The following is a 23932-nucleotide window of genomic DNA, read 5'->3' as shown; positions in this document are numbered from 1 at the left end:
AGTTAAGGCTCCATTTTTTTTATGTGGCCATTGATGGACAGGGCTTTGTCCAAACACAGTGGACAGCTGATTCATAACATCACATATGATGTCATAACGTCATTACCCAATAGCCTCTGATTGCATCCCAAACACCACCCTATTCCCAACATAGTGCACTACTTTGGACCAAACCACTATGGTCCCTAGTTAAAAGTAGTGTACTATATAGGGAGAAGGGTGCCATTTGGGGTGCTTACTCTGAATTTGACTTTCTGATTCTACAATATTGTTTGTGGAATGCAAATCTCTTTGTGATTGGGCATTGAGGTTTGGGTATGTTTGTTTAGTGTGTGTAGCAAGGTGAATGAATGTGTTACTGCTCTCTGGAAATGCGGACATATATACACTACAGTAGACAAACTCACTATAATCAATGTTTTTATTCCATCTTTGAAAAACAATTTTCAGAATTGCTAGTTTAACAAAAAAGCCCCCAAAAATATAATGCAGGAATCTTACGTTAAAGTTTTCAGAAAATAGCTGTACAAAACATATTTTCAAGAGTAAAAGTTCCCACTGGGCACATACTGGTTGAATCAACGTTGTTTCCACGTCATTTCAACAAAATTACATTGAACCAATGTGGAATTGACGTCTGTGCCCAGTGGGTTGATCATTTTAGCAATATACTGCATGTATTTCTGTATCTCCTTCTGCATAGTTTCTGTGTAAGATCAGCAGTTTGTTCATGGTACACAAATCCTGACCCAACCACACAATCAACCCATTAAAGAATCCAGTTAACAAAAAAATCTAAAATGGGAAAATAATTTGATCCAAACAGAACTTACTTGCTGAAATTTTTCCCATCACTTATCAGAAAATACTACATTGGTCACCATGACAATCTATTCAATAGATTGATCAATAGACATACAGGCATCAATAGATTGTACCCTCTGAATCATACCTTATTTTGTTCTGATCGTTGGTTGGCATCTAAGAAGCCGCACAGTAAGTAAACCAACTGAACACTTAAAATAAAGAGATTGCAGAAAGATCTCCATATATGTTAGAAATGACAAAATAATCCAAATAGGAATAATCCATGTCCAAAACAAGAGAACACAAAGCTTTTTAGAGCTATATTTCAATCCATTATTTGTTTGTAATATTTCATATCAAAAAAGAAAAGAATTACCAAGTACCAAGAATTATTTTTTATTTTTAGGACAAACTAATTTCAAGGACATAACACTCTAGTTCTTTAAATTTTTTCTCTCCCGGTCTTTGAGAAAATAAAATGTATATGTGGAAGATAAAATCAATAGTATGATCTCAATTATAATTGCATCATTCCGATGCATAGGAACAAAGGGATCATGAAATCTTGTATTTCTCACTTAAGAGTAAACTATATTTGAATCAAACACAGGACATTTTTAAAGTCGCATTTGTTGAGGGCCATAGCATGCATTTCATAGACGTTACATATTACCTCACAATCATAGACAATAAACTTTCTCCTGAAACCATGATCCATAACATGACTGTAATTAGCGTTTGACATGTTACCTCTGATTTGAATGTCAATATCTTTCACTACATTAGTAATTTCATGTCAGCAGACATTTTGACTAAATATACCAGGTATCATGTAGGCCTCTTACGGATTCACCATTACTGACAGTGAAGTGCTGCATGTTTAATGCAACAATACTAGTTCTTTCGACTAGAAGGGAAACTGGCGCAAGAACGCTTTAATTAAAATTGTAGTGTGAATATTTAGTGCCCACACCCCTCCCCTCCTACAACCCACCTCCACAAAATAAAAGTGTTGAGCTTTGGTAAATACTGATGTCTATGACCCCACTTTACCTTTCGTGTTTCAGACATAACAATAACAGTCAGGTCACACCTTGTGCACCCTCCACCAAATCCCACCACCAGAAGACAAAACTTAACATCCTATCCAACTGACAAAAGAAGAGGATTCTTGTGCGTCCCAAAAGGTCATCTATTCCCTATATAGTGCACTGCCTAGCGGTTAGAGCGTTGGGCCAGTCACTGAAAGGTTGTTGGTTCGAATACCCGAGCCGGCAATGTGAGAAATTTGTCGATGTGCCTTTGAGCAAGACACTTAACCCTAATTTGCTCCAGGAGCACCGTAATACTATGGCTGACCTTGTAAAACAACACATTTCACTGTACCTATCCGGTGTATGTGACAATAAAACCTTTTTTAGTTTTTACTTTTAACCAGAGCCCATAGTTCTGGTCAAAAGTAGTGCACTATATACGGAATAGAGTGCCATTTGCAATGCAGCCAGGGATTAACACGCTTATAAATATCTACAGAACACATGACAAACATGCAGTAGATACATTTCTCTGACAGTGTGGATGTGGGGTCCACAACATTATAACACACTGCCCTTTCTTTGAATCCCAATGAAACAGCGGAGTAGGATCACTTGGCAAAGAGCGATTTGTGGATTACTCAATTTCCGACCAACACTAGACAGGTTATCAGTTGTAAAATTCTAAAATGAAAAATGGGGATGATGGAGACCCTTGATGTTTTATTCTAAAGCTTTCAACGCAGAAAGAAACCGTAGGCACTTCATAAAGTGTAATAGTATAAGGCGGTGCTTTATCTTGTGAATAAAACAACCACAAAACAAATCTCTTTGGGATACAGTGACTAGTCAGGATTGGGCATGCCTGTGTGTGCCTACAGTTACAATTTGAGCAATAGAACATATCTTGCTAAATCAATCCATATTTTGCCACCACAAAACCACTGCCACCCCACAATGTGTACAACACCTAAGATATGTCAGTGTGAGTACTGTAGAACTTCTAGAACAGGCAATAACGCAAAGAGAATTTGTAAAACACATACTTTTACTTCTCAGTATTGTCATTTTGTTTTTTACAAACCAAAATATCTTACCTTAAATAGGATACATTTTAAAATAGTAAAAGTTGAGTGGAAATGACTTGGCAAACTATGGATAAAGGGCAACCGGTAGGGGGTAAACTAGTGTGCATTGTGTTCACTCTTAGCAGCCTACTTATCACAAGTCCCTCACGCGACCCAAATATGGCACCCAGAAGGCTTGACACAAAATGTAACAAAAAGGCCTCGGTTTAACCAATATGGCATCCTTAGCAGACTATACACCAGCAGAGAATCACTCCAAATTTGCTACCGAACTTTAAAGTCTAAATTAGTCTGTTCATTTAAAGGGCATTTTTTTAAGGGGGTGCCAAAAATTTTGGGAAACCAGTTCAAGTGTCCTGTACCTGATGCATCTCAGGGTGAATCTGCATAAAGAGGCAGGGTTTATGTTACAGTCCTGCCTTTACACGATGGTGTGACCCTTGGTTTGTAATGGTCCCAATTGGTCGAGGATTAGGTTATCTTCAGCTAATGAGAATGGAGGATTTCATGTAAATACAACATACACAGAGGCTGTTAACGTATGGCTGTTCTTCCTCAACATCCAAGACATTACAAAAGTCATCTACACTTCTTACCATATCAAACATTTAAAAGACATCTCAAAAATGTATAGAAAAACCTAACAATTGAAAAAGAACCATTTTCTGGAAAGAACGCAATTTTTTCTTACTTCAAAAACAAAACCAAAACAGAATTAATATATTTTTCTTTTCAGAAGGCACAAAGATGGAGATCCCTTGCTCCCCATGTAAGGTCTGCTCAAATGAGGTCATGTCATGCACTGTAATGTCATGTCATGCTGGCCTTGGATCAGAAAGACCACTGGGTTTAGCTTTTAAAATTAATTTCCTGAAGGACTCAATCCATTCAGGAGAAACTTCCTTAAAAAACGCCTTTATACAGGCCGTTGTACTACGAAATGGAAATTAAAATCACTATGTGGTTTTTGTAGATTCCTTGCAATGCTTTAGAGTCCCCCTTCAAAGTGTTTGTACAGAGATTATTGTCGAAGCAGAGATGTTGTGTGTACAGTCAATTGTTTTGTGTCGCAATTAGTGCTATAAAATCTAAGTCTCGTTTTTGGAGAAACAAAGATCTGGCAAGTCAGTTTAAATGATTGGAGTACTAGTATGCGTTTGAGTACATTTAAAATGAGAAAAGAGTGAGCCACTTTGCATTGTGTTTGTTGGATTTTTTCCAGAACAGCAGTTTTGCAGCACCAGCTAACATACTGAGGAGGAAAATAGTAGGAAAAGTGGACAGCCGTCCAGACACACAGTTCAGGGGCCAAACAAACACAGAGTGTGTGTCTAGGATACTAACACCGCACACAGTGTGTGTATGTAGGTAAGGTTTGGTCTTTTTCCGTCGGTTGATGGGTGTGGTCTGGCTGGGAGGGGGAGATTCTGGCTTATAAGAGGGGGTGTGTCGTGTCAGGGGGCCCGTAGCTGCTGCAGTTTGGCATAGACGTCTTCCGCCTCACTCAGCTCTTCAAAGACAGGCAGGAGGCTCAGCAGCTCTGTGTCCTCCAGGTCGTCAAACCAGGACACCACAGGCACCTGAGGACACACACATAGAATAAAACATTTGACATTTTAGAGAAATTAGGCTATTAACTAAGGAAATAAACTTTTCACTGCAGTTGGGAAATGTTGATTTCCACAGTTTAAAACAAGTTCAGAAAAAAAACGGGAATGTTGGCATCAAATAGCTTCTTGCTTAAACCAGGAAGATCACCTCAGTGATTCTACATTGGGACAGGCCTGTAAGGCCTTTGGTGAGACAGTAAAGCTCAGGCTGGACAGCAGCACTCACAGCATTCTCAGGGTGGAAGATGTAGGAGGCGGGGGAGTTGTCCAGGATGAGGGTCTTGTTGAGCTGGCGGCCCAGGCGGCTCAGGTCCTTGACGTAGCAGCCCTGATGGAACACACAGGACTCCCGAAAGAGACGCGTCCGGAACACACCACACTGATCTAGAAGGTCGGTCACTGGGTCTGCATACTACAGGAGAGACGGTAGGGAGGAGATGGAGAGAAAAAGATAGAAACAGAAAGGTAGCGAGGGCCAGGAAGGGAGTAGGACAGAGAGTAGGATGTATGGGGAGTGGTATGTTGGGTGGTACAGACGAATTGAAGGGATACTTCGGGATTTTGGCAATGAGGCCATTTATCTACTTCCCCAGAGTTGGATGAACTCGTGGATACCATTTTTATGTCTCTGCGGCAGTTTGAAGTTAATTGCTAACTAGCACAAGCGCAATTTCTAACTAGCATTGGCTAGCAACATTACCTCTAACTTCCTTCATACTGGAGAGAGACATACAAATGGTATCCACAAGTTCATCCAACTCTTGGGAAGTAGATAAAGGGCCTCATTGCCAAAAACCCGAAGTATCCCTTTAACAATGCTGGAATTGCTACGTTTTCAAGAGGCATATCTCATCGCCACCAGGTGGAGCAAATGGTATAAGTACCAGTTAATTTTCCAAAACAGTAAAAGCAATGTTACCTTTGCAAGACTTGCAGTGAAGAGAACACACTCAAACAGCTCTCCCATCCTTTGGAGGAACTCGTCGACATGTGGCCTCTTCAGGACGAAAACCTGGGACACATCACAGCACGGTTATAAGCATCTGGCTAGGAGAATCAAGTACAGCTATCCAGCAGCGACCATCTATGAACACTAGTCTATGGACTAACTAACTGACTGGAGCAACTTCACACAACTCCAGTCCGTAAGGACCACAGTATCTATTGATCTGCAATCTGATCAAAGTTATTCACTGGCTACAGAGTTGACTCACCTGGCTTAAAAAGCTTAATGTGTTGGCAAATTGAAAAGGCAACAGTGAAAAGAAAACAGAGGCTAGTAAGCACAAGTGGATCCATCTTTCATCCATTCAACAACCTGGTTCAACATTTCAGAAAATAAAAGAAAGCCAACATATAAAACAAAACTGAACAGGAAGGTTAAAAAAGGGTTAAACATTTACTGAATACAATGGAGGTCTGCCTCCCTGTTTGGTCTGCCTGCTTTTTCCTACTCATTCCGTCTGTGGGTCAGGGAATGCGTCCAAGCGTCTGTCGGTGTGGTCGTTCCAGAGGGTGTGTTGGAAGTTGGCAGCCGCCTCCTGAAACAAGTAATCGAGAATAGGCCGTGCTGGCGGGAACCAGCCTATCCTGGATTACTTGAATCAGGCCGAAGCCAGAGAGCTTTGGCTAGTGTCCCACGGCGAGGAGGCCATTATGGGGTGAGGGAGCCCTCGATGACCCCTGGCTTAACTGTACTATACAGCTTTAACATTTTTACAATTGATACATATGACTTCTACAATAACTACAAAGTAAATCCATCTTGATCATGGAAAATAACATATTTATACAACAAATGTTCCTTTTGATTTCAAATTTGAATTAATGTATTAATGTTAAATGTGTTCAATTTCCGAAGCAGTTGTATTTCTCTAATGGGCTGCAATAGCTAAACATAAACACAGGGAGGCTGATTATTTGAATTTGTCTGATGGAGCACATACACACAAGACATGTGTGTTGATCTGAATGCCATAGTCATTGTAAATTACCTGGTGTGTTGTTCCTTCAATCTCCACAGGTACAATGAAGTCAGCATTACTGATGGGCTACAGGATCAGAAAAGGACAACCATTCACCATCATCAGTTTTCAAATCCAATAAAACCAGTTGCAGTGACACTCAAAAGACAAAAGTATACATTAACCACAAAGATTAGATATTCTGTAATCTCCCGTGAGCAGATTCTGCGTCACTACTATGCGTCACTACTTCAGATAGCGTCACTATTATTAGCTTCACGACATACACACTATGGAACGCCGTTTGGGTCTTTGCGTGTCAAAAAAAGATAGTAGCACTGTCTAAGCTGTACAAAAAAAGTCTACAAACAAGCAAACAAGGACACGAACGATGTCTACAAACAAGGACACGAACGATGCGTTTACAATACTGAGTTGGTAATAAAGCATAATTTGTTCCAAAGCAACTTATAGGGTGGCTAGCTTTAGCTTGGTACCTAGCTAGCATCAATACAACCAGCCTGAAAACAATGACCAGCAGAAACTGCAGTCATTTTTATTATTCTTAGCAATGATTTAGGAAACCTTATGAGTAAGTTTTAGCAAGGTTGCCACTTATTGTTCGCCTATTGAAATGGAACTTCAGTTTATGAAAATGATCGCTAGCCAGCTACTGAACCTCTGCGCACCGAACCCGCTAGCGGGATTAAATTCGACAACATACAGTGATCGCTACATAAATAGTCATATTAAACATTCATGAAAACACAAGTGTCTCACATGTTTCGAAAGACTAGAATCTTGCTAATCCAACTGCGTTGTCAGATTTAAAAAATGATTTACTGCGAAAGAATACGATGCGATTACCTGAGGATAGAGCCCCATAAAAAAAAAATATTTCAACAAGCACAGGCGTAACAAAATCACAAATTGCAATAAAATAAATTGTTTACCTTTGACGATCTTCCTGTTTGCAATCCCAATGCTCATTGTTACACAATGAATGGTCTTTTGTTTGATAAAATCCATTTTTATAGCCTAACACGAAACATTTTGTGAACCGCTTGTGTTGTGAATTCCGTCTCATTCAATTTGACGACGACACATTCGATGTAAATACACACACTAAAACGTGACTTTTCCAGTCATGTTTAGTTTCATTGCAATCAACTGGTTTGTTTGTAACACAACCAAACTTGATAGGTCCTTTCGCTGGACGTATTGACTGAAAGAAACCGATTTGAAGACAACAAGTAATGACATCATTGTGCACCAATGATATGACTGCTGTTTCGTTGATTGACTGTATTTTAACCCAATGACCACAGATCGTCTTGAAATCTAGCTGGGTAGATAGCAAATGAGCTGAGGTAAACGGCAATATGTAATGGTTATGTGTTGGAAGACCAACCCAAGTAGTAAACTCCGGCGTAAAGTGGGTCATTCGCCATTGAAGATTCATACTGGAAGGAGCGCATGTTACGCACTTTTTTGGTAAAGCGCATCTTCAGCTTTTTATATATCAATCAGTATGGCGACTAAGTCAGGGAAAGCTAAATCTAAGTCTAGATATACAGATGTACACACAATTTTAGAAGAAATTTATCAGGAAAGTGAGACAGAGATTGTTGGAGGACGGTTCATAGCTTTGATTCCCAAATGGAGGAATATTCTTTGAACGGAGAGGACATCGTTTTGGACTGGTAAGTTCTTCTCATGCTAATGTCGTTGTTTGAAATTAATAATATAAAATATGTGATTTTTTAAAATTTTAGTAGCAATATATAAAAATGTAATGAAATGTGTAAAGTACACGTTGGCTATACATTGTGGGTGGGGGTATGTTTGTATGTATGTTTATGACCCATAGCCTATGTTTGTGTGTGTATATATACACATATTGTGGATTAGAGGGAGCATGGCCGAGATGCGTGTGTCTGCCGCTCCACCCCACCCCACCCCCACATGAAATAGCCTATTTGAGGTTGTTGAGGGGAGGGCTGGCCCACAACAATGGCCAAAGTGAAATGGAGACAGTAGATACAGCTGGTCTGTTGTAATATAATAAAGACAGTAGATCTAGCTGAAATGTCATAAGGTAAAATAGACAGTAGATCTAGCTGGTCTGCCATAATATAAATGAGACAGTAGATCTTACAGGTCTATAATAATATATTCAACCTTATGTTCCCTGTACTCTATATATATATTTTATTTTATTTTTATTATACCTGTTGATACAGGGCTCATATGTGAAACTATTCTAACTGAACATTTTCTTTCACAGTGACACTGACTCCGAATGGGAGCCCCCAGTGCCAAGGTGTCCATCCCCCACTGAAGCTGGTTCATCCAGCTCTTGCCACAAGTGGTGTTCATCTGCCCAAATGTATTTCTGCAGGCATGGATGTGCCTCAGGGCCAAAAGGGCACAGCATGGAGGCGCCGCTGTGTTCTTTGCAAAATGAAGTCCCCCATGCTTGGTGACCCTCTGCTTTACAGCAGAAAGAGACTGCTATGGCACCTGGCATCAGCAGCACAATATTGTGTAGAGGACTGAGGGTCTTCCAAATATTGAAAGTGTTATTTTGTAAATTTATATATTTTTTCCCCATTTTTGGGGGGGGGCGGGTGTGTGTTAGAATACCATTTTGGTATTTGGTATATAGTTATTCCATTCAAAATGTATAACTTCACCAATTTGGCCACTTGTGTACATTTGGGCTACTTGTGTGGGACACCTGGGTGACTTCATGATAAATGTCATGTAGCACACTCATTTTGGAAGTTATCATTCTGAAACTTTGCAAAAGTACTGTTGCCCTCTTATGTTTTTCACTGAAATTGTCCCCATCATCCTATCTGAATGTTTGTTTTGTCTAGTTCATTTTAAAGATGATGATACAACAATAAAAATAAAAAACATATGTTTTTTTCATTGTATTATCTAAACCAGATCTATTGTGTTATATTCTCCTACATTCAACTCACATTTACACAAACTTCAGAGTGTTTTCTTTCAAATGAAACCAATAATATGCATATCCTTGGTTCTGGGCCTGAGCTACAGGCAGTTAGATTTGGGTATGTCTTCAGACGGAAATTGAAAAAAGTAGGGGGGTAGCTGTAAGAGTTTTAAGAACAAATCATTTTTTTCAATGACGGACTGGACTAAACAGTTATGGATGCAAGGACTTACCATGTGATGCAGCCTAGGGACTGTAGTGACGCCTCTTGCACTGACATGCAGTGCCTTAGACCACTGCGTCCATGTGTGTGTTAACTATTTAACTGTACTAGAATGCTTAAAAGGCTGCTAAAAGTTTAAATATCGGTTATCTGCATTGTTTTTTTGGCAAGGAAAATATTGGATACCGGTATCGGCCAAAAATGTCATATCGGTGCATCACTAGCAGTGAGAACACACATTTTTGTACAGGCCCCCTGTGGGAATCGAACACACAACCCCGGCGTTGCAAGCGCAATGCTCTATCAACTGAGCCACGAGATTACAACCTGTTGTTGCAAACAAGTGAAGTAAGAGTTACAGTTGAAGTTGGAAGTTTACATACACCTTAGCCAAATACATTAAAACTCAGTTTTTCACAATTCTTGACATTTAATCCTAGTAAAAAGTCCATGTCTTATGTCAGTTATGATCACCACTTTATTTTAAGAATGTGAAATGTCAGAATAATAGTAGAGAGATTTTTTAAAGCTTTTATTCCGTTCATCACATTCCCTGTGGGTCAGAGGTTTACATACACTCAATTAGTATTTGGTAGCATTGCCTTTCAATTGTTTAACTTGGGTCAAACGTTTTGGGTAGCCTTCCACAAGCTTCCCACAATAAGTTGGGTGAATTTTGGCCCATTCCTCCTGACAGAGCTGGTGTAACTTAGTCAGGTTTGTTGGCCTCCTTGCTCGCACACGTTTTTTCAGTTCTGCCCACACATTTTCAATAGGATTGAGGTCAGGGCTTTGTGATGGCCACTCTAAAACCTTTACTTTGTTGTCCTTAATACATTTTGCCACAGCTTTGGAAGTATTCTTGGGGTCATTGTCCATTTGGAAGACCCATTTGCGACCAAGCTTTAACTTCCTGACTGATGTCTTGAGATGTTGCTTCAATATATCCACATAATTTCCTACCTCATGATGCCATCTATTTTGTGATATGCACCAGTCCCTACTGCAGCAAAGCACCCCACAAAATGATGCTGCCACCCCCATGCTTCACGGATGGGATGGTGTTCTTCGGCTTGCAAGCATCTCCCCTTTCCCTCCAAACATAACGATGGTCACTATGGCTAAACAGTTCTACTTTTATTTCATCAGACCAGAGGACATTTCTCCAAAAAGTACAATCTTTGTCCCCATGTGCAGTTGCAAACCGTAGTCTGGCTTTCTTATGGCGGTTTTGGAGCAGTAGCTTCTTCCTTTCTGAGCGGCCTTTCAGGTTATGTCGATGTAGGACTCGTTTTACTGTGGATATAGATACTTCTGTATCGGTTTCCTCCAGAATCTTCACAAGGTCCTTTGCTGTTGTTCTGGGATTGATTTGCACTTTTCGCACCAAAGTCTGTTCATCTCTAGGAGACAGAAAACATACCCTTCCTGAGCGGTACGACGGCTGCGTGGTCCCATGGTGTTTATCCTTGCGTACTATTGTTTGTACAGATGAACATGGTACCTTCAGGCATTTGGAAATTGCTCCCAAGGATGAACCAGACTTGTGGAGGTCTACAATTTTTTTTCTGAGGTCTTGGCTGATTTATTTTGATTTTCCCATGATGTCAAGCAGAGGCACTGAGTTTGAAGGTAGGCCTTGAAATACATCCACAGGTACACCTCCAATTGACTCAAACAATGTCAATTAGCCTATCAGAAGCTTCTAAAGCCATAACATCATTTTCTGGAATTTTCCAAGCTGTTTAAAAGGCACAGTCAATTTAGTATATGTACATTTCTGACCCACTGGAATTATGATACAGTGAATTATAAGTGAAATAATCTGTCTGTAAACAATCATTGGAAAAATTACTTCTGTCATGCACAAAGTAGATATCCTAACCGACTTGCCAAAACTATAGTTTGCTTTCAAGTAATTTGTGGAGTGGTTGAAAAACAAGTTTTAATGACTCCAACCTAAGTGTATGTAAACTTCCGACTTCAACTGTATATACTGCATGATCATCTGCCCTGGCTTGCACAGGATCAAAACAACATCTCTCGGAATTCTTCATATGTGGTGAGATAATAGGTCAAGGTTTTCCATAAGCACCATTTCTTATTAAGTGTGTGTGTTACCTTGAATGAGCTGTGCACCAGCGTTTCGTCCAGGTCAATGACCACACAGATCTTGCCCTCATCCTCAGGGGTTACCTCTGGCAGTAGACTGGTCTCTGGGACCTGAAAGGGGCAGGACAGGGAGAAGGGTAGGGAGAGGAGTAGGAGGGTAGAGGTGGGGAGGTCAAAAAGGAACCACATTACCCAGCCTGCACCACTACATGTTGCACTCATCCTACTCTCTTTTTCACATTACAGTGCACCAGCCTTGTAAGAATCGCATTGGCTATAAAAATCACATAAGTCCCAGTAAGTAAGTGGCCATTGTTGATTATAGTTTAGAAATACTTCCGTCCCACTGTTTAAAACTACTGTAAGTGGTTAATTCTTATATCTAGGATTCTTATATTCAGAGTGCACTGTAGTAACATGTTTGGCCACCAGGTTACACTTTTCCCTGTGTTGAACCTTTTCTTGCCCAGGGACCCTCTCCCAGGCAAACCGGGACACCATCATATGTTAGCAAAACAGTTTTTCTTGTCTTATCAGGTGAATGGCAAGGAAAAGTAATTAACATTTTAAAATGAATAGACTGGGAATAGTTTTTCATTATTTTGATCTCCCCACATTATAATTGGAAGAGGAAGTAGAAACTCTAACATAGCCTATTAGCTAGAAGGGCAACTCCCCAAAAAAATTCACTAAAAGCAGCTGTTTAGCTGGTAAAACAAAGGTAAGCAATGTGTTGGAAAAGCTTACCAGCTGTGTGCCGCACTGGTAGCCTATTCACGGGTGCTTTTTCAAAGCCTAGGGCAGATACTCCTGTGAGTGTAATTGGCTTCAATGAGTGTAACATGCTCAATATTAGGAGTTGAGAAATAATGTGGGCATTATTAGAAAGATAATATTATCCTCTATTCTACTCTAAGTATGTAATTAAACATGTGTTTATTCTGTTAGCAATATTCATAAAAACATTGAAATAACAATAATAAAATAAATACAAATCTCAGACCCTCTGCAGTACCTGAATACCCATCACACCCCACACTTGACGACAGATTCCAGAGGGAATCCATCATCTAATAACCTGGGACTCTGGTACAATTCTATACAGGAATCACGTTCACATGTGAGTTTCAGAAAAATAACCTATGGCCCATCTACAATCAAAATTGAAGACACGTATCCTATTGCAAAACTGAATTAATTTCCTTTTCCATCCCAAATACAATAGCATTTAACAGCTGTGTATAACATGTCTGACGATAATGGATAAAAATAACAAAAACAACTGTCATAAACATTTGCCTGAGCATCATCCCCAATTTGACAGTTTAATTTAACCCCATTCAGTATAGTTCTAACTTCCACAAAAACCACAGTGATATTGTCCTTTACGTACTTGGAACTGGTAGCGAAGGTTTTGAAGTAGATCAAGCTAATCAGAGAGATGAAAGACAATTAACTAGGTTCTAGAGTCTCCCACTCATCCACCCCAAACCCACCAACAGGGCTCAACAAACATCTATTCTAGGCCTATATCCATGACAGTTCTTAACTGTGCCTAGTAGAAAACAAACCAGCATTAGGCTACATATCATCAACAGAGTATTTTATTGGCTTGAGGACAGGCCTAATACAGCCTAGCTTTGGGAGAAAAGTAGCTTCATTTCTGCAACCAAAATATTTTCCTCTTTGGTCTAAATGTGCTGCTGCCTACAAGTAGCCTGCCTATATATTCTAAACCTATCCACGCTCTCTCTCTAAACACTTTTAACAGAAGAACAGTGAGGTCCACACGGTCGTGTTAATCTATGTTATAAAGTCAAACATAACAGATGTGTTTTTTTTTACTGACTAATGTGTTTGGTAAACAGTTGAAGCATCATCAGTCGAAGAGGGTGCTTAGTTAGCACAGGGGAGAGTTTAAGGTGTTAGCCTTAGCTAGCACAGGGGAGAGTTTAAGTGGTTAGCCTTAGCTAGCACAGGGGAGAGTTTAAGGTGTTAGCCTTAGCTAGCACAGGGGAGAGTTTAAGTGGTTAGCCTTAGCTAGCACAGGGGAGAGTTTAAGGTGTTAGCCTTAGTTAGCACAAGGGAGAGTTTAAACGGTTAGCCTTTGTCTGAACAGCTCATATTTAAAAAGCCCATTGTCCAACATGTTAACTAAACCAGTGTCATCAATATATAGGGTGTCCACCCACTATGCCCAGAGTGGGTGAAAACACACGTGAGAGGAAATTTCACTTCCTTATGTTATAAAATACATTTAACACAACAAATATGATTATTCATGTTCTGAATCGTTCAGTGGAGTATTTATCGAACATTTCATTAACAGGATCCAAAAAGTCAGGTTTCGTAACCTATGACATCCGATAATAAGCACCGAGTTCCTTTAGTGGATTTTACATATGGTGATGGTAGTCTTCCTGTTGTTTTCGTGGGTTGCAAAAATCTAAATAAGTATGGCACGGGATGAATTAAATGTAAAAGGTTTTGAAAATAAAAAGCTTCCAGTAAGCTCAGTGCTCGGTTGAAAACACTACATGTCTCAAATGGATCTCTTACCTCTAAATTGTTTCATATCCTGCAGAGTCGAGATGAAAGATGACGAGTTCAATCATTCTCGCACCGCATCCAGCCTAGCTGACATGATGCTGTGCAATTTTCCTTACTTCTGACCACTCTTTCTCTGGCCTCCATTTATGTGTCCATCTTACAAGGGCAAAAACTAACTTTAGAACCGATTATGATAGAGACATGAGGTTTGGACCATTGGTTTTCTTAGAGGATTATCTATACAATTAACATTTTACCCATGGTCAAAATCTGCGTTTTGTTTGGACACCCTACAATATAAATAAATAAATACAGGGGGAAGGTCTGGGAAGCGTGGTAGTTTCAACTGTGACATTTTAATAATTTAATTATATTTATCTACACCCTATTATCTTGGCCCAATTAAATCCTGAAGACTTAAGTGAACTGGGGATTGACTGTTCATGAGCAGTCTAACATCTGAACATGGTGTGGGGACATGAGTCATTGAGCTAAAAGGAACTGTAATTCAAAGTCACAGATATTAATCTGCAGGGTAATGATATGGGATGCGTCCTGAATGGCCCCCTATTCCCTAAAAAGAGCCTTAATTTTGACCAGAGCTCTGTGGACCCTGGTAAAAAGTAGTGCACTCTACAGAAAACAGGGTGCCATTTGGGATGTAGTTATGCATACCCACTGACCCAAATACAAGTGTTGTACTGTATGGATCTACTATAGTTGGTAAATTACATTAATAGAGCCATAGTGATTCATATTAGGCCACATTAGCCATTTAATATAGTAATTACATGGTTTATCTAGAGTACTGAACAGTGTGAAAACAGACAGAATAATACTGAATCTGAGGAAATAAGATTGTACAGCATGAAGACCAATTTATCTGTCAGGGAGAAGTTATAAAATCTCCATCTAGGCTTTATTCTCCATTCACTACGATTTATCTAACATGACATTTCATTGAATTTGCCACTTTTTAAGACCAATTCTGATGTAAATTGCATCACTACTTGCCATAGCCTCTTGGACAGAAGTTGGTGGGGGGGGGGGGGCTGTTTGTGTTACCTTGGCGATCGTCCCATTGTCCTCAGGAGGAAGTAAGGTATCCTGGGCAGGGGGTGGAGGCTGAGAGGCATCCTGTGCTCGGAGGCAACAGAAGAGGGCTTTGAAGATATTTCGGCTCCGAGGCTTCTTTGGGGAAGATTTGTTCACCTGGCCTAGGGAGAGAAGGAACAAAAACAATATCAACAAATATGTAAATAAAATCACAGCAGGTGAAACCCATATGGGTATACCCACACCTAGAATATAAGTTACTGAGTGTTTTAATATGGGATAAAGAGAAGACACAAAAATTAAATCCCTTACCCCCCTTACCCCTAAACAGACTTCGTCGGGACTACTTTCATTTGCAATCATGAGTCAATCTCAATCACTAACTAACACCCATAACAAGTAGACCTACAATAACTGACACCCTAATTGGTACCAAACATTTATGATGTCACCCTCTCTGATAACCATTATAAACTGGGTGGTTCGAGCCCTGAATGCTGATTGGCTGAAAGCCATGGTATATCATACTGTATACCATGGGTATGACAAAATATGTATTTTTACTGCTCTAATTACACTGATAACCAGTTTATAATAGCAATAAGGCCCCTCTACTGTTTGTGGTATATTGCCAATATACCACAGCTAAGGGCTGTATACAGGCACTCCGTGTTGCGTTGTGCATAAAAACAGCCATTAGCCATGGTATATTGGCCATATATCACACTCCCTCGGGCCTTATCGCTTAGGTATACCCTTAAGGCCGGTTTTCCAGACACCAATTAAGCCTAGTCCTGGAGTAACAGAGATTGGGCTTGTTTTTTATTCCAGGACTAGGGTTCATCTCCGACGGCCATTATATGCCTTCCATATCGCTCTCTAGAGGAGAATCCTGTTGTCACTAGAATATATCATTCAGGCCTCCCTGCCTAGTCTTTACCAGGGCTGACAGATCAGAGCAGGCAGGAAACTGATCCTGCTCTCTGTGTGGGTCTATTTCTGCATGAGCTCAGTTCACAGGGTCAGAGGGAGTCGGCTCCATTTACACACTCAGGCATCTGGGAGGCACGAGAAAAGGAAGTATAAAAAGCCACTGACTGACTGACTGGTCTGAGTCCCAAAAAGCACCCTATTCCCTATGTAGTGGACTATGAGCCTTGGTCAAAAGTAGGGTCAGGACGCTACCAGTATCTCAACACTTGTTAGTATCATGCAAGAAAACAAAACACGAAGCGCATTTAACTTTAGGAAAACAGCACTAATGTTGGAAAGAAACATGTTGTAGGGTTGAATATTTTCCAGTTATTTTACAAAATGTTCCATCCCGAGGATAAATAACTTTACTCCTGGGTAACCCAGTATTTCCGACCAAAACCAGAAGTGTCATTCTAAAGCATATAAATATGTCTGGATTTGATTACAAATTTTGTAGGAATGAAAATTCAAGCCTGATGCACACTGAACCATACAGTAAAGATATTTTACTAGCTTAAGACATTTCATGAGCCCGAGCCCAAAAGGATTGTGCTGTGATTCAGCACATGGATAGCACATTACACACTACAGAAAACCATAAAAGCCCATAGATAAATGGAACAAGCTCCAGTAGGCTAATCTTTTTGAGTGTGGACTGTATTAGGCCTACTGTACTGTATTAAAGTAGAATTACGCATCTCGATCAAACCATGAAGATGGAAACGAACATGCAATACTGGTGCAGGACATGCGTCCGACAACGTTACAATTATAAGCTAGTAAATTTGATTTTAATTTAGAAATGTACATTTAGTAGGCTGACGCATATATATATATATATTTTATAATATTTCCCCTAATGATGTGCGTATTACTCTCTCTCTATTGTTGCTTCCTCCTTCCTCACTTTCAACAGTTACAGTGCATTCGGAAAGTATTCAGACCCGTTTACTTTTTCCACACTTTGTTAAGTTAGAGCCTTATTCTAAAATGGATTGAAAAATAATAATCTACACACAATACCCCATAATAACAAAGCGAAAACAAGTTCAGAAATTTTTGCAAATATATTCAAAAACAGAAATATCTTATTTAGATTAAGTATTCAGACCCTTTACCATGAGACTCAAAATTGAGCTCAGGTACATCCTGTTTCCATTGATCATCCTTGAGATGTTTCTACAACGTGATTGCTGCTCCCCAGATTACAGCTCCACTAAAACACACATTTAATTGGTCACTGGAAAAGGGGACGTTTGCAAATGTATGGAAGCATGCTAAACTGGGTCCTATCCCGAAAGACAGCAAAGAACCCATTACTCCTGCCAATAGTCGACCAATTAGTCTACTCCATTCATTCAGTAAGATATTGGAGGGTATTGTGAGTAGACAAATATGGGAGTACATGGAAAAGAATGATCTGATTACAGTCAATCAGCAAGCTTATTGCAAAACCCATTCCACTACTACTGCATTGGTTGACATGACTGACCAGTGGCTCAATGCTATGGATAATGGCAGGTTTGTGGGTGTACTATTTTTAGATTTTAGAGTAGCGTTTGATTTAGTGGATCATTAAATAATTTACAAAATTATTGCATTATGGTTTTAAGAAGGTAGCATTGAATTGGGTACAGTCATATCTAACTGATCAGAAACAGTCCACCTATATCAATGGTTATTTTTCTTCCCCTCATGCTTTAAAACTGTGGAATACCGCAGGGCAGCTGCCTTGGGCCACTTCTTTACTTAATATATACCAATGACCTTCCTTATGTCTTATCAAACTCAAACTACTATATTTTCAGATGATACTATAATTGATACAGTAAGACATCGGTTCAACAGGTACAGCAAGCTCTACAAGTAGATCTGAGAAATATCAGGGAGTGGGTTTGCTGTTACAAACTTGTTTTGAACACCAAGAAAACCAAGGTTATATTGGTCTGTTCCCCCAGGAAAAGGCCAACACAGCATGGGATTAAATTAAGTATGGGGGAGTACAAATTGAGGAAGTGGCAGAAATCAAACTACTAGGAATGCAGCTAGACAACTGCTTATCAAGGTAGTCTCAAATAACTATATAAAAAAAACTGCATGCATGATCAGAAGGATAGCTAAATATTTACAGAGAAAGATTCTTAAGCAAATAACCAAAGCATTAATTGAGAGTCAGGTGAAGTACTGTTCTGTGGTCTGGGGAAATGCATCAGCAAGTGAAATTAGGAGGCTGCAGATTGTACAGAACAAAGCAGCAAGGATTGTTTTAAGGTGGAGATATGGATATTCTGTTGTAGTCATGTTTAATGCTCTTGGTTGGTCATCAATCAACAAGATAATTGAAAAAACGGTCAAACTCTGTTCACAACAGCATTCAGTTGGTAAGAGACATACATTCGGTAAATACTAATAATAGATTGTCCACCATCGATGTGTTATCCAGACAGGCAAAATAACATTTCGATTTAGAGCAATAAAGATATGTAATAATTTATCTGAGCAAACCAGAAACCTTTCAATATATAAATTCAAACAATACTTTAAAACCATTTAAATATAACACATAGGAAAGTTGTGCTGGACTATGGTAGACGAATAATCAATCTATCTTTTAGACAGAGTATTTATCTGGTCAATATGTCAGAGTATTTTGACTGTAATAGTGTGTTATATGTGAAAATGTCATTGTATTTAAATTGTATTTTAATGCTTAAGGACTCTTGGAAAATTAGTACAAATGAGGACTAAAAGAGATCCTAATAAAATAAAATAAAATCACCTGTGGTAAATTCAATTGATTGGACATGGTTTGTAAAGGCACACATACCTGTCGAAATAAAGGTCCCACACTTGACAATGCATGTTAGAGCAAAAACCAGTGATGGGAATCAAAGAGTTAAAAAAAAGTTTTTAATGAGAGGACAGCGGAGTACATGGGGATATTGCACAAGAGACAGAGGCTAGGATATATATAGATACACACAAAAGTATATGGCCACCCCTTCAAATGAGTGGATTCGGCTATTTCAGCCACACCCATTGCTGACAGGTGTATAAAATCGAGCACACCGCCATGCAATCTCCATAGACAAACATTGGCAGTAAAATGGCCTTACTGAAGAGCTCAGTGACTTTCAACATGGCATCTTTCCAACAAGTTAGATTGTGAAATTCCTGCCTGCTAGAGTTGCCCTGGTCAACTGTAAGTGTTGTTATTGTGAAGTGGAAACATCTGGGTGCAACAACACCTCAGTCGCAAAGTAGTTGGCCACACAAGCCCACCGAATGGGACCACAGAGTGCTGAAGCGCATAGCACTCACTAACGAGTTCCAAACTTCCTCTGGAAGCAACGTCAGCACAATAACTGTTCCTCGGGAGCTTCATGAAATGGGTGTCCATGGACGAGCAGCTGCACACAAGCATAAGATCACCATGCGCAATGCCAAGCGGAGCAGTGGAAACGCATTCTCTGGAGTGATGAATTACGCTTCACCATGTGGCAGTCCAACGGAGGAATCTGGTTTTGGTGGACGCCAGGAGAACGCTACCTGCCCCAATGCATTGTGCCAACTGTAAAGTCTGGTGGAGGAGGAATAATGGGGCTGTTTTTCATGGTTCAGGCTAGGCCAGACATATGTGTAAATTAGACATGCATTCAGTCCTTATATTACTGTAGCATAGGCTGTTGCAGCAAATGTAGGCCTACCTGTCACAAGAAAATAAGTAACCTGATGTGATGATACATGCATGTGGAACTTGATTGATCATGCAGCTAGATGATTGATGCAGATAGCAGAGGCTGTAGAGAAGACCTATTTAGACATTTAGACCTAATTTAAGTTCCATTTCACACCATGGTGTTCATAGAAATTATGTATTATAATTGACAGTTCACACTGTTATCCCAGGAAAAGGGAGTGAGTTTGTTAAACTAGGCAAGTCAGTTGAGAACAAATTCTTATTTACAATGACGGCCTAGGAACAGTGGGTTAACTGCCTTGTTCAGTGGCAGAACGACAGATTTTTACCTTGTCAGCGCAGGGATTCGATAATGCAACCTTTCGGTCTAGCAACCAACGCTCTAACCACTAGGCTACTTGCCGCCTCAGGAAAATCTCAGTAACTCGGTTCCCTCTATTCAACCCTATTATGTTGTATTTATTTTCCAAGTTATAGCACACACAAATTTAGATACAGCAGGTTTTTGAAGGACCAGAGTTTGGTCTGCTTCGTGTTTTCAGTTTTACCATGGGAAAAAATATTGCGATACTGGTGTCGTCTTAGCCCTAGTCAAAAGCAGTGCACTACATAGGGAATAGGGGGTCGTTTGGGACACATTCGCTGACTCAAGAGAAGGCTACAACCAAAAAGTGCTGACAAACATTTAATGACAGTAAATGTCTATTATTAGACAAATTCCAGCATAGCTATTAATAGTGACTCGGCACCAAAAACATTTTAGCTACAAAAATAACAGGCTACAATTTAAGAGTCTGTTGGAGTAACGCCAGCTCTCTGGTACTCAGGTTAGGATTAGAAAAGGAGAGGAAAAAGAGAGGAAAAGGATCCAATTGCATTACAGGTAATTCCACGGTCACGGAACTAGTGGCGAGACACTGATTTTTCACTTGAAACGTATTCCAAACAAAATCCACTGATTTCAAAGTTTAACCAACCATACAACTATGCACAAGGAGTACTTTTAAGAATTCACACTGAATATTTTGCAAAAACACATTTACTGGAAGAACTGTGCAGATGCAGTTTGGTCACAGAATTTCAGTAAACGTGACCACATTTTCCAAAAAATATGTTAAATATCTGCTCTGAATTAAGATTCTATGATGTCTACAGAAAAAAAACAAATATTGGTTATTTAACTGCAGTAAGTGAAGTGGATATACACCAGGTAATGGAATTGCAGTAACGGAATTTCATCATGGGACCCTGATCTGAACTACACGGAAATGCATATTTATGGATATGAATGTCATTCTCTTCATGGTGATGTATCCTAAATAGGTACACAAAGGTATAAATATGCAATATCTCCTTTGCGTATTTGGATATTATTCTACACAATGGCTATTATTTTAATGAACTCAAACGGAACTATGTCCCTTATTTCCTTCATACATGTACATATCTACCTCAATTAGTTTTATTGAACTAATCTAAGGTTAGATAAATAAAGTAAATGACCTCGTACCCCTGCACATCGACTCAGTACTGGTACCCCGTGTATATAGCCAAGTTATCATTAGTAAATGTGTATTTATTCTTCATGTTATTCTTTTTCTATTATTTCCCCTTTTTCTCTCGGCATTGATGCATTTCACTGTTAGTCTACAGCTGTTGTTTATGAAGCATGTGACAAATAAAAATTACATTTACTCTAGTTTTCTTTACTGTCCAAACTTGTGAATACAACTGTGGTTTGTGACTACTATGACTTCCCAATGTAGCCAATTCAATTGCATAAATTCCATGTACAATTTTTCAGAATTTACATAACCGGTTTGGTAACAGATTTGAGTTTTAATTAATCATTCATGAACAAAAATTGATAACTGTAAACACACTACAAGTAATTGATAGGTCTGCCTTTACTTGTTAATTCCGTTAACTATCTTTCCTCATGAAGGAGAAAAATTGGAAAAGATCTTAAAGATATGGGTTTTTGGTAACGGAATTTCAAGGCACAAGACAACGTTTCTTAAACTTCCATATAAGTTTTGATATTAGTTGGCTGTGTTTTGATGCATTTCTAATAATGTTTTAAGACTTATTCTGGTAGATGTTTTCAAAGATCCCCTTTCCATCTTTTTGACCAGAAATCAAAGCCTTTGATTTTTCAACATTTTTATGATGCAAAATGTTTGAAAACTGTATGCCTTCAATTTCTCAAAAATATAGACTTAATGTTGGTGCTCATGAGTCCTTTTAAATGGAAATAACCTTACTGAACATCCTCCCTCCTGGATAAGGTGAACACACACACACTTTGATGTGAATGTGAAGAGGTGCAAGAGTGGGCCTCTCACTTATCAGAACTAAATGCTTACAGGGCTCTTCAACGCGACCATTTTACTCACATTTGCGGCAAAATATGCAGCCATGCAAACTGTAATTTAAAAATATATATTTAAAAGTACAAAAATAAAACTGATAATTGTTGCAATGATTACTTCACTGCAGCCCCTGAATGCCATGGAGAATACACTGACCACAGATTCTTGACAGTCATCTTAGACCATTACTACAAAAAAAAGTTAGTTCAAATGTTTTTCATTGCGCTCCCACATTTTTGGAGCGCTCCTTTTTTTTCTTCCCAACTTCAGCGCTCACGTGCTCCTTGAAACGAGTACGTAGCCTTAACATGACATTTTTGTCAATACCTTTCTGCCATCCTTTATTGTAAGTATTTCCTGTTCCCTCTGCCCTGTTCAGGTTAAGGCCTAAATCTACTTCAGATTCAGGTTCCCCTCGCTGGAACTTAAATAAAACTTTTTGACTCTAGATCGGCCTGCTGTGTCAGAAGATTTGGATTTTCCAACTAAACCAAGTTGATGAGCAACCAAGTTTTATAGGTCATACTCTCAACTACAGGTATGAAGCTGCAACGAAGTGAACTCCCTGTTCTAAACTGGGACTGGGTTCAACTTCACAACCAAAAATTATCCTCAAATCAAGAACATCTTATTTGTCACATGCTTCCTATACAACATGTGTAGACTAACATTGAAAGGCTTACTTACGGATCCTTTTCCAACAACACATTGGTTAAAGATATATATTTTGTAATAGTGACACGAGGAATAACTGCACAGTAAATAGCTTAAACCGATTAAAAATAACATGGCCATAGACAGGGAGAACCAGTACTAAGTCGATGTGCAGGGGTATGAGGTAATTGAAGTAGCTATGTACATATCATAGGAGTAAAAGTGATTAGGCAAAAGAATAGACAGACAGTAGCAGCAGCATATGTGGTGAGTGTGGCCCTGAGGGCCCATGCTGAATCTTTTCAGCCTCCCCGAGAGGGAGGGAGGCCCTCTTCATAACATTTTGGGTGTGTGTGGACCATGTTAAAGGTCACACACAGTCATACTATTTCCCAAGTAATAATAGCCTTAACTTCCTGGTGACAGGGGGGTAGTATTGAGTAGCTTGGATGAATAAGGTGCCCAGAGTAAACTGCCTGCTACTCTGTCCCAGATGCTAATATATGCATATTATTAGTAGTATTGGATAGAAAACACTGACGTCTCTAAAACTGTTTCAATGGTGTCTGTGAGTATAACACAACTCATATGGCAGTTGAAAACCTGAGAAAAATCCAACCAGGAAGTTGGAAATCTAAGGCTTGTAGTTTTTTTTTTTTTTAAACTCAGCCCCTATTGTAGATACAGTGGGATATTGGTTGTTGCACTTCCTAAGGCTTCCACTAGATGTCAACAATCTTTAGAACTTTGTTTCAGGATTCGACTGTGAAGTGGGACCAAATGAGAGAGGAATGAGCCAGGTGTCTGGCAGATTGCCGCAGA

At 39.4% G+C, this 23932-nt stretch overlaps 1 protein-coding gene across 1 annotated transcript in view; it reads right to left on the bottom strand.

The window, feature by feature from the left end:
* Positions 1 to 403: 403 nt before the first annotated feature.
* The window catches only part of LOC139370985 (carboxy-terminal domain RNA polymerase II polypeptide A small phosphatase 2-like), a 32825-nt gene continuing 9296 nt past the window's right edge, over positions 404 to 23932 (bottom strand). The window contains exons 2-7 of the mRNA XM_071110940.1: positions 15419 to 15570; positions 11813 to 11914; positions 6534 to 6590; positions 5459 to 5551; positions 4766 to 4951; positions 404 to 4509 (exon numbers count right to left, since the gene is read on the bottom strand). Coding sequence (XP_070967041.1) covers positions 4384 to 4509; positions 4766 to 4951; positions 5459 to 5551; positions 6534 to 6590; positions 11813 to 11914; positions 15419 to 15570 — 716 coding nt within the window. The 3' untranslated portion in view covers positions 404 to 4383. The remainder of the gene's footprint in view (positions 4510 to 4765; positions 4952 to 5458; positions 5552 to 6533; positions 6591 to 11812; positions 11915 to 15418; positions 15571 to 23932) is intronic.

Source organism: Oncorhynchus clarkii, chromosome 17 (assembly GCF_045791955.1).
Source record: "Oncorhynchus clarkii lewisi isolate Uvic-CL-2024 chromosome 17, UVic_Ocla_1.0, whole genome shotgun sequence".
In the NCBI taxonomy this organism is placed as follows: domain Eukaryota; kingdom Metazoa; phylum Chordata; class Actinopteri; order Salmoniformes; family Salmonidae; genus Oncorhynchus; species Oncorhynchus clarkii.
This window is presented reverse-complemented; position numbering and strand designations above follow the sequence as displayed.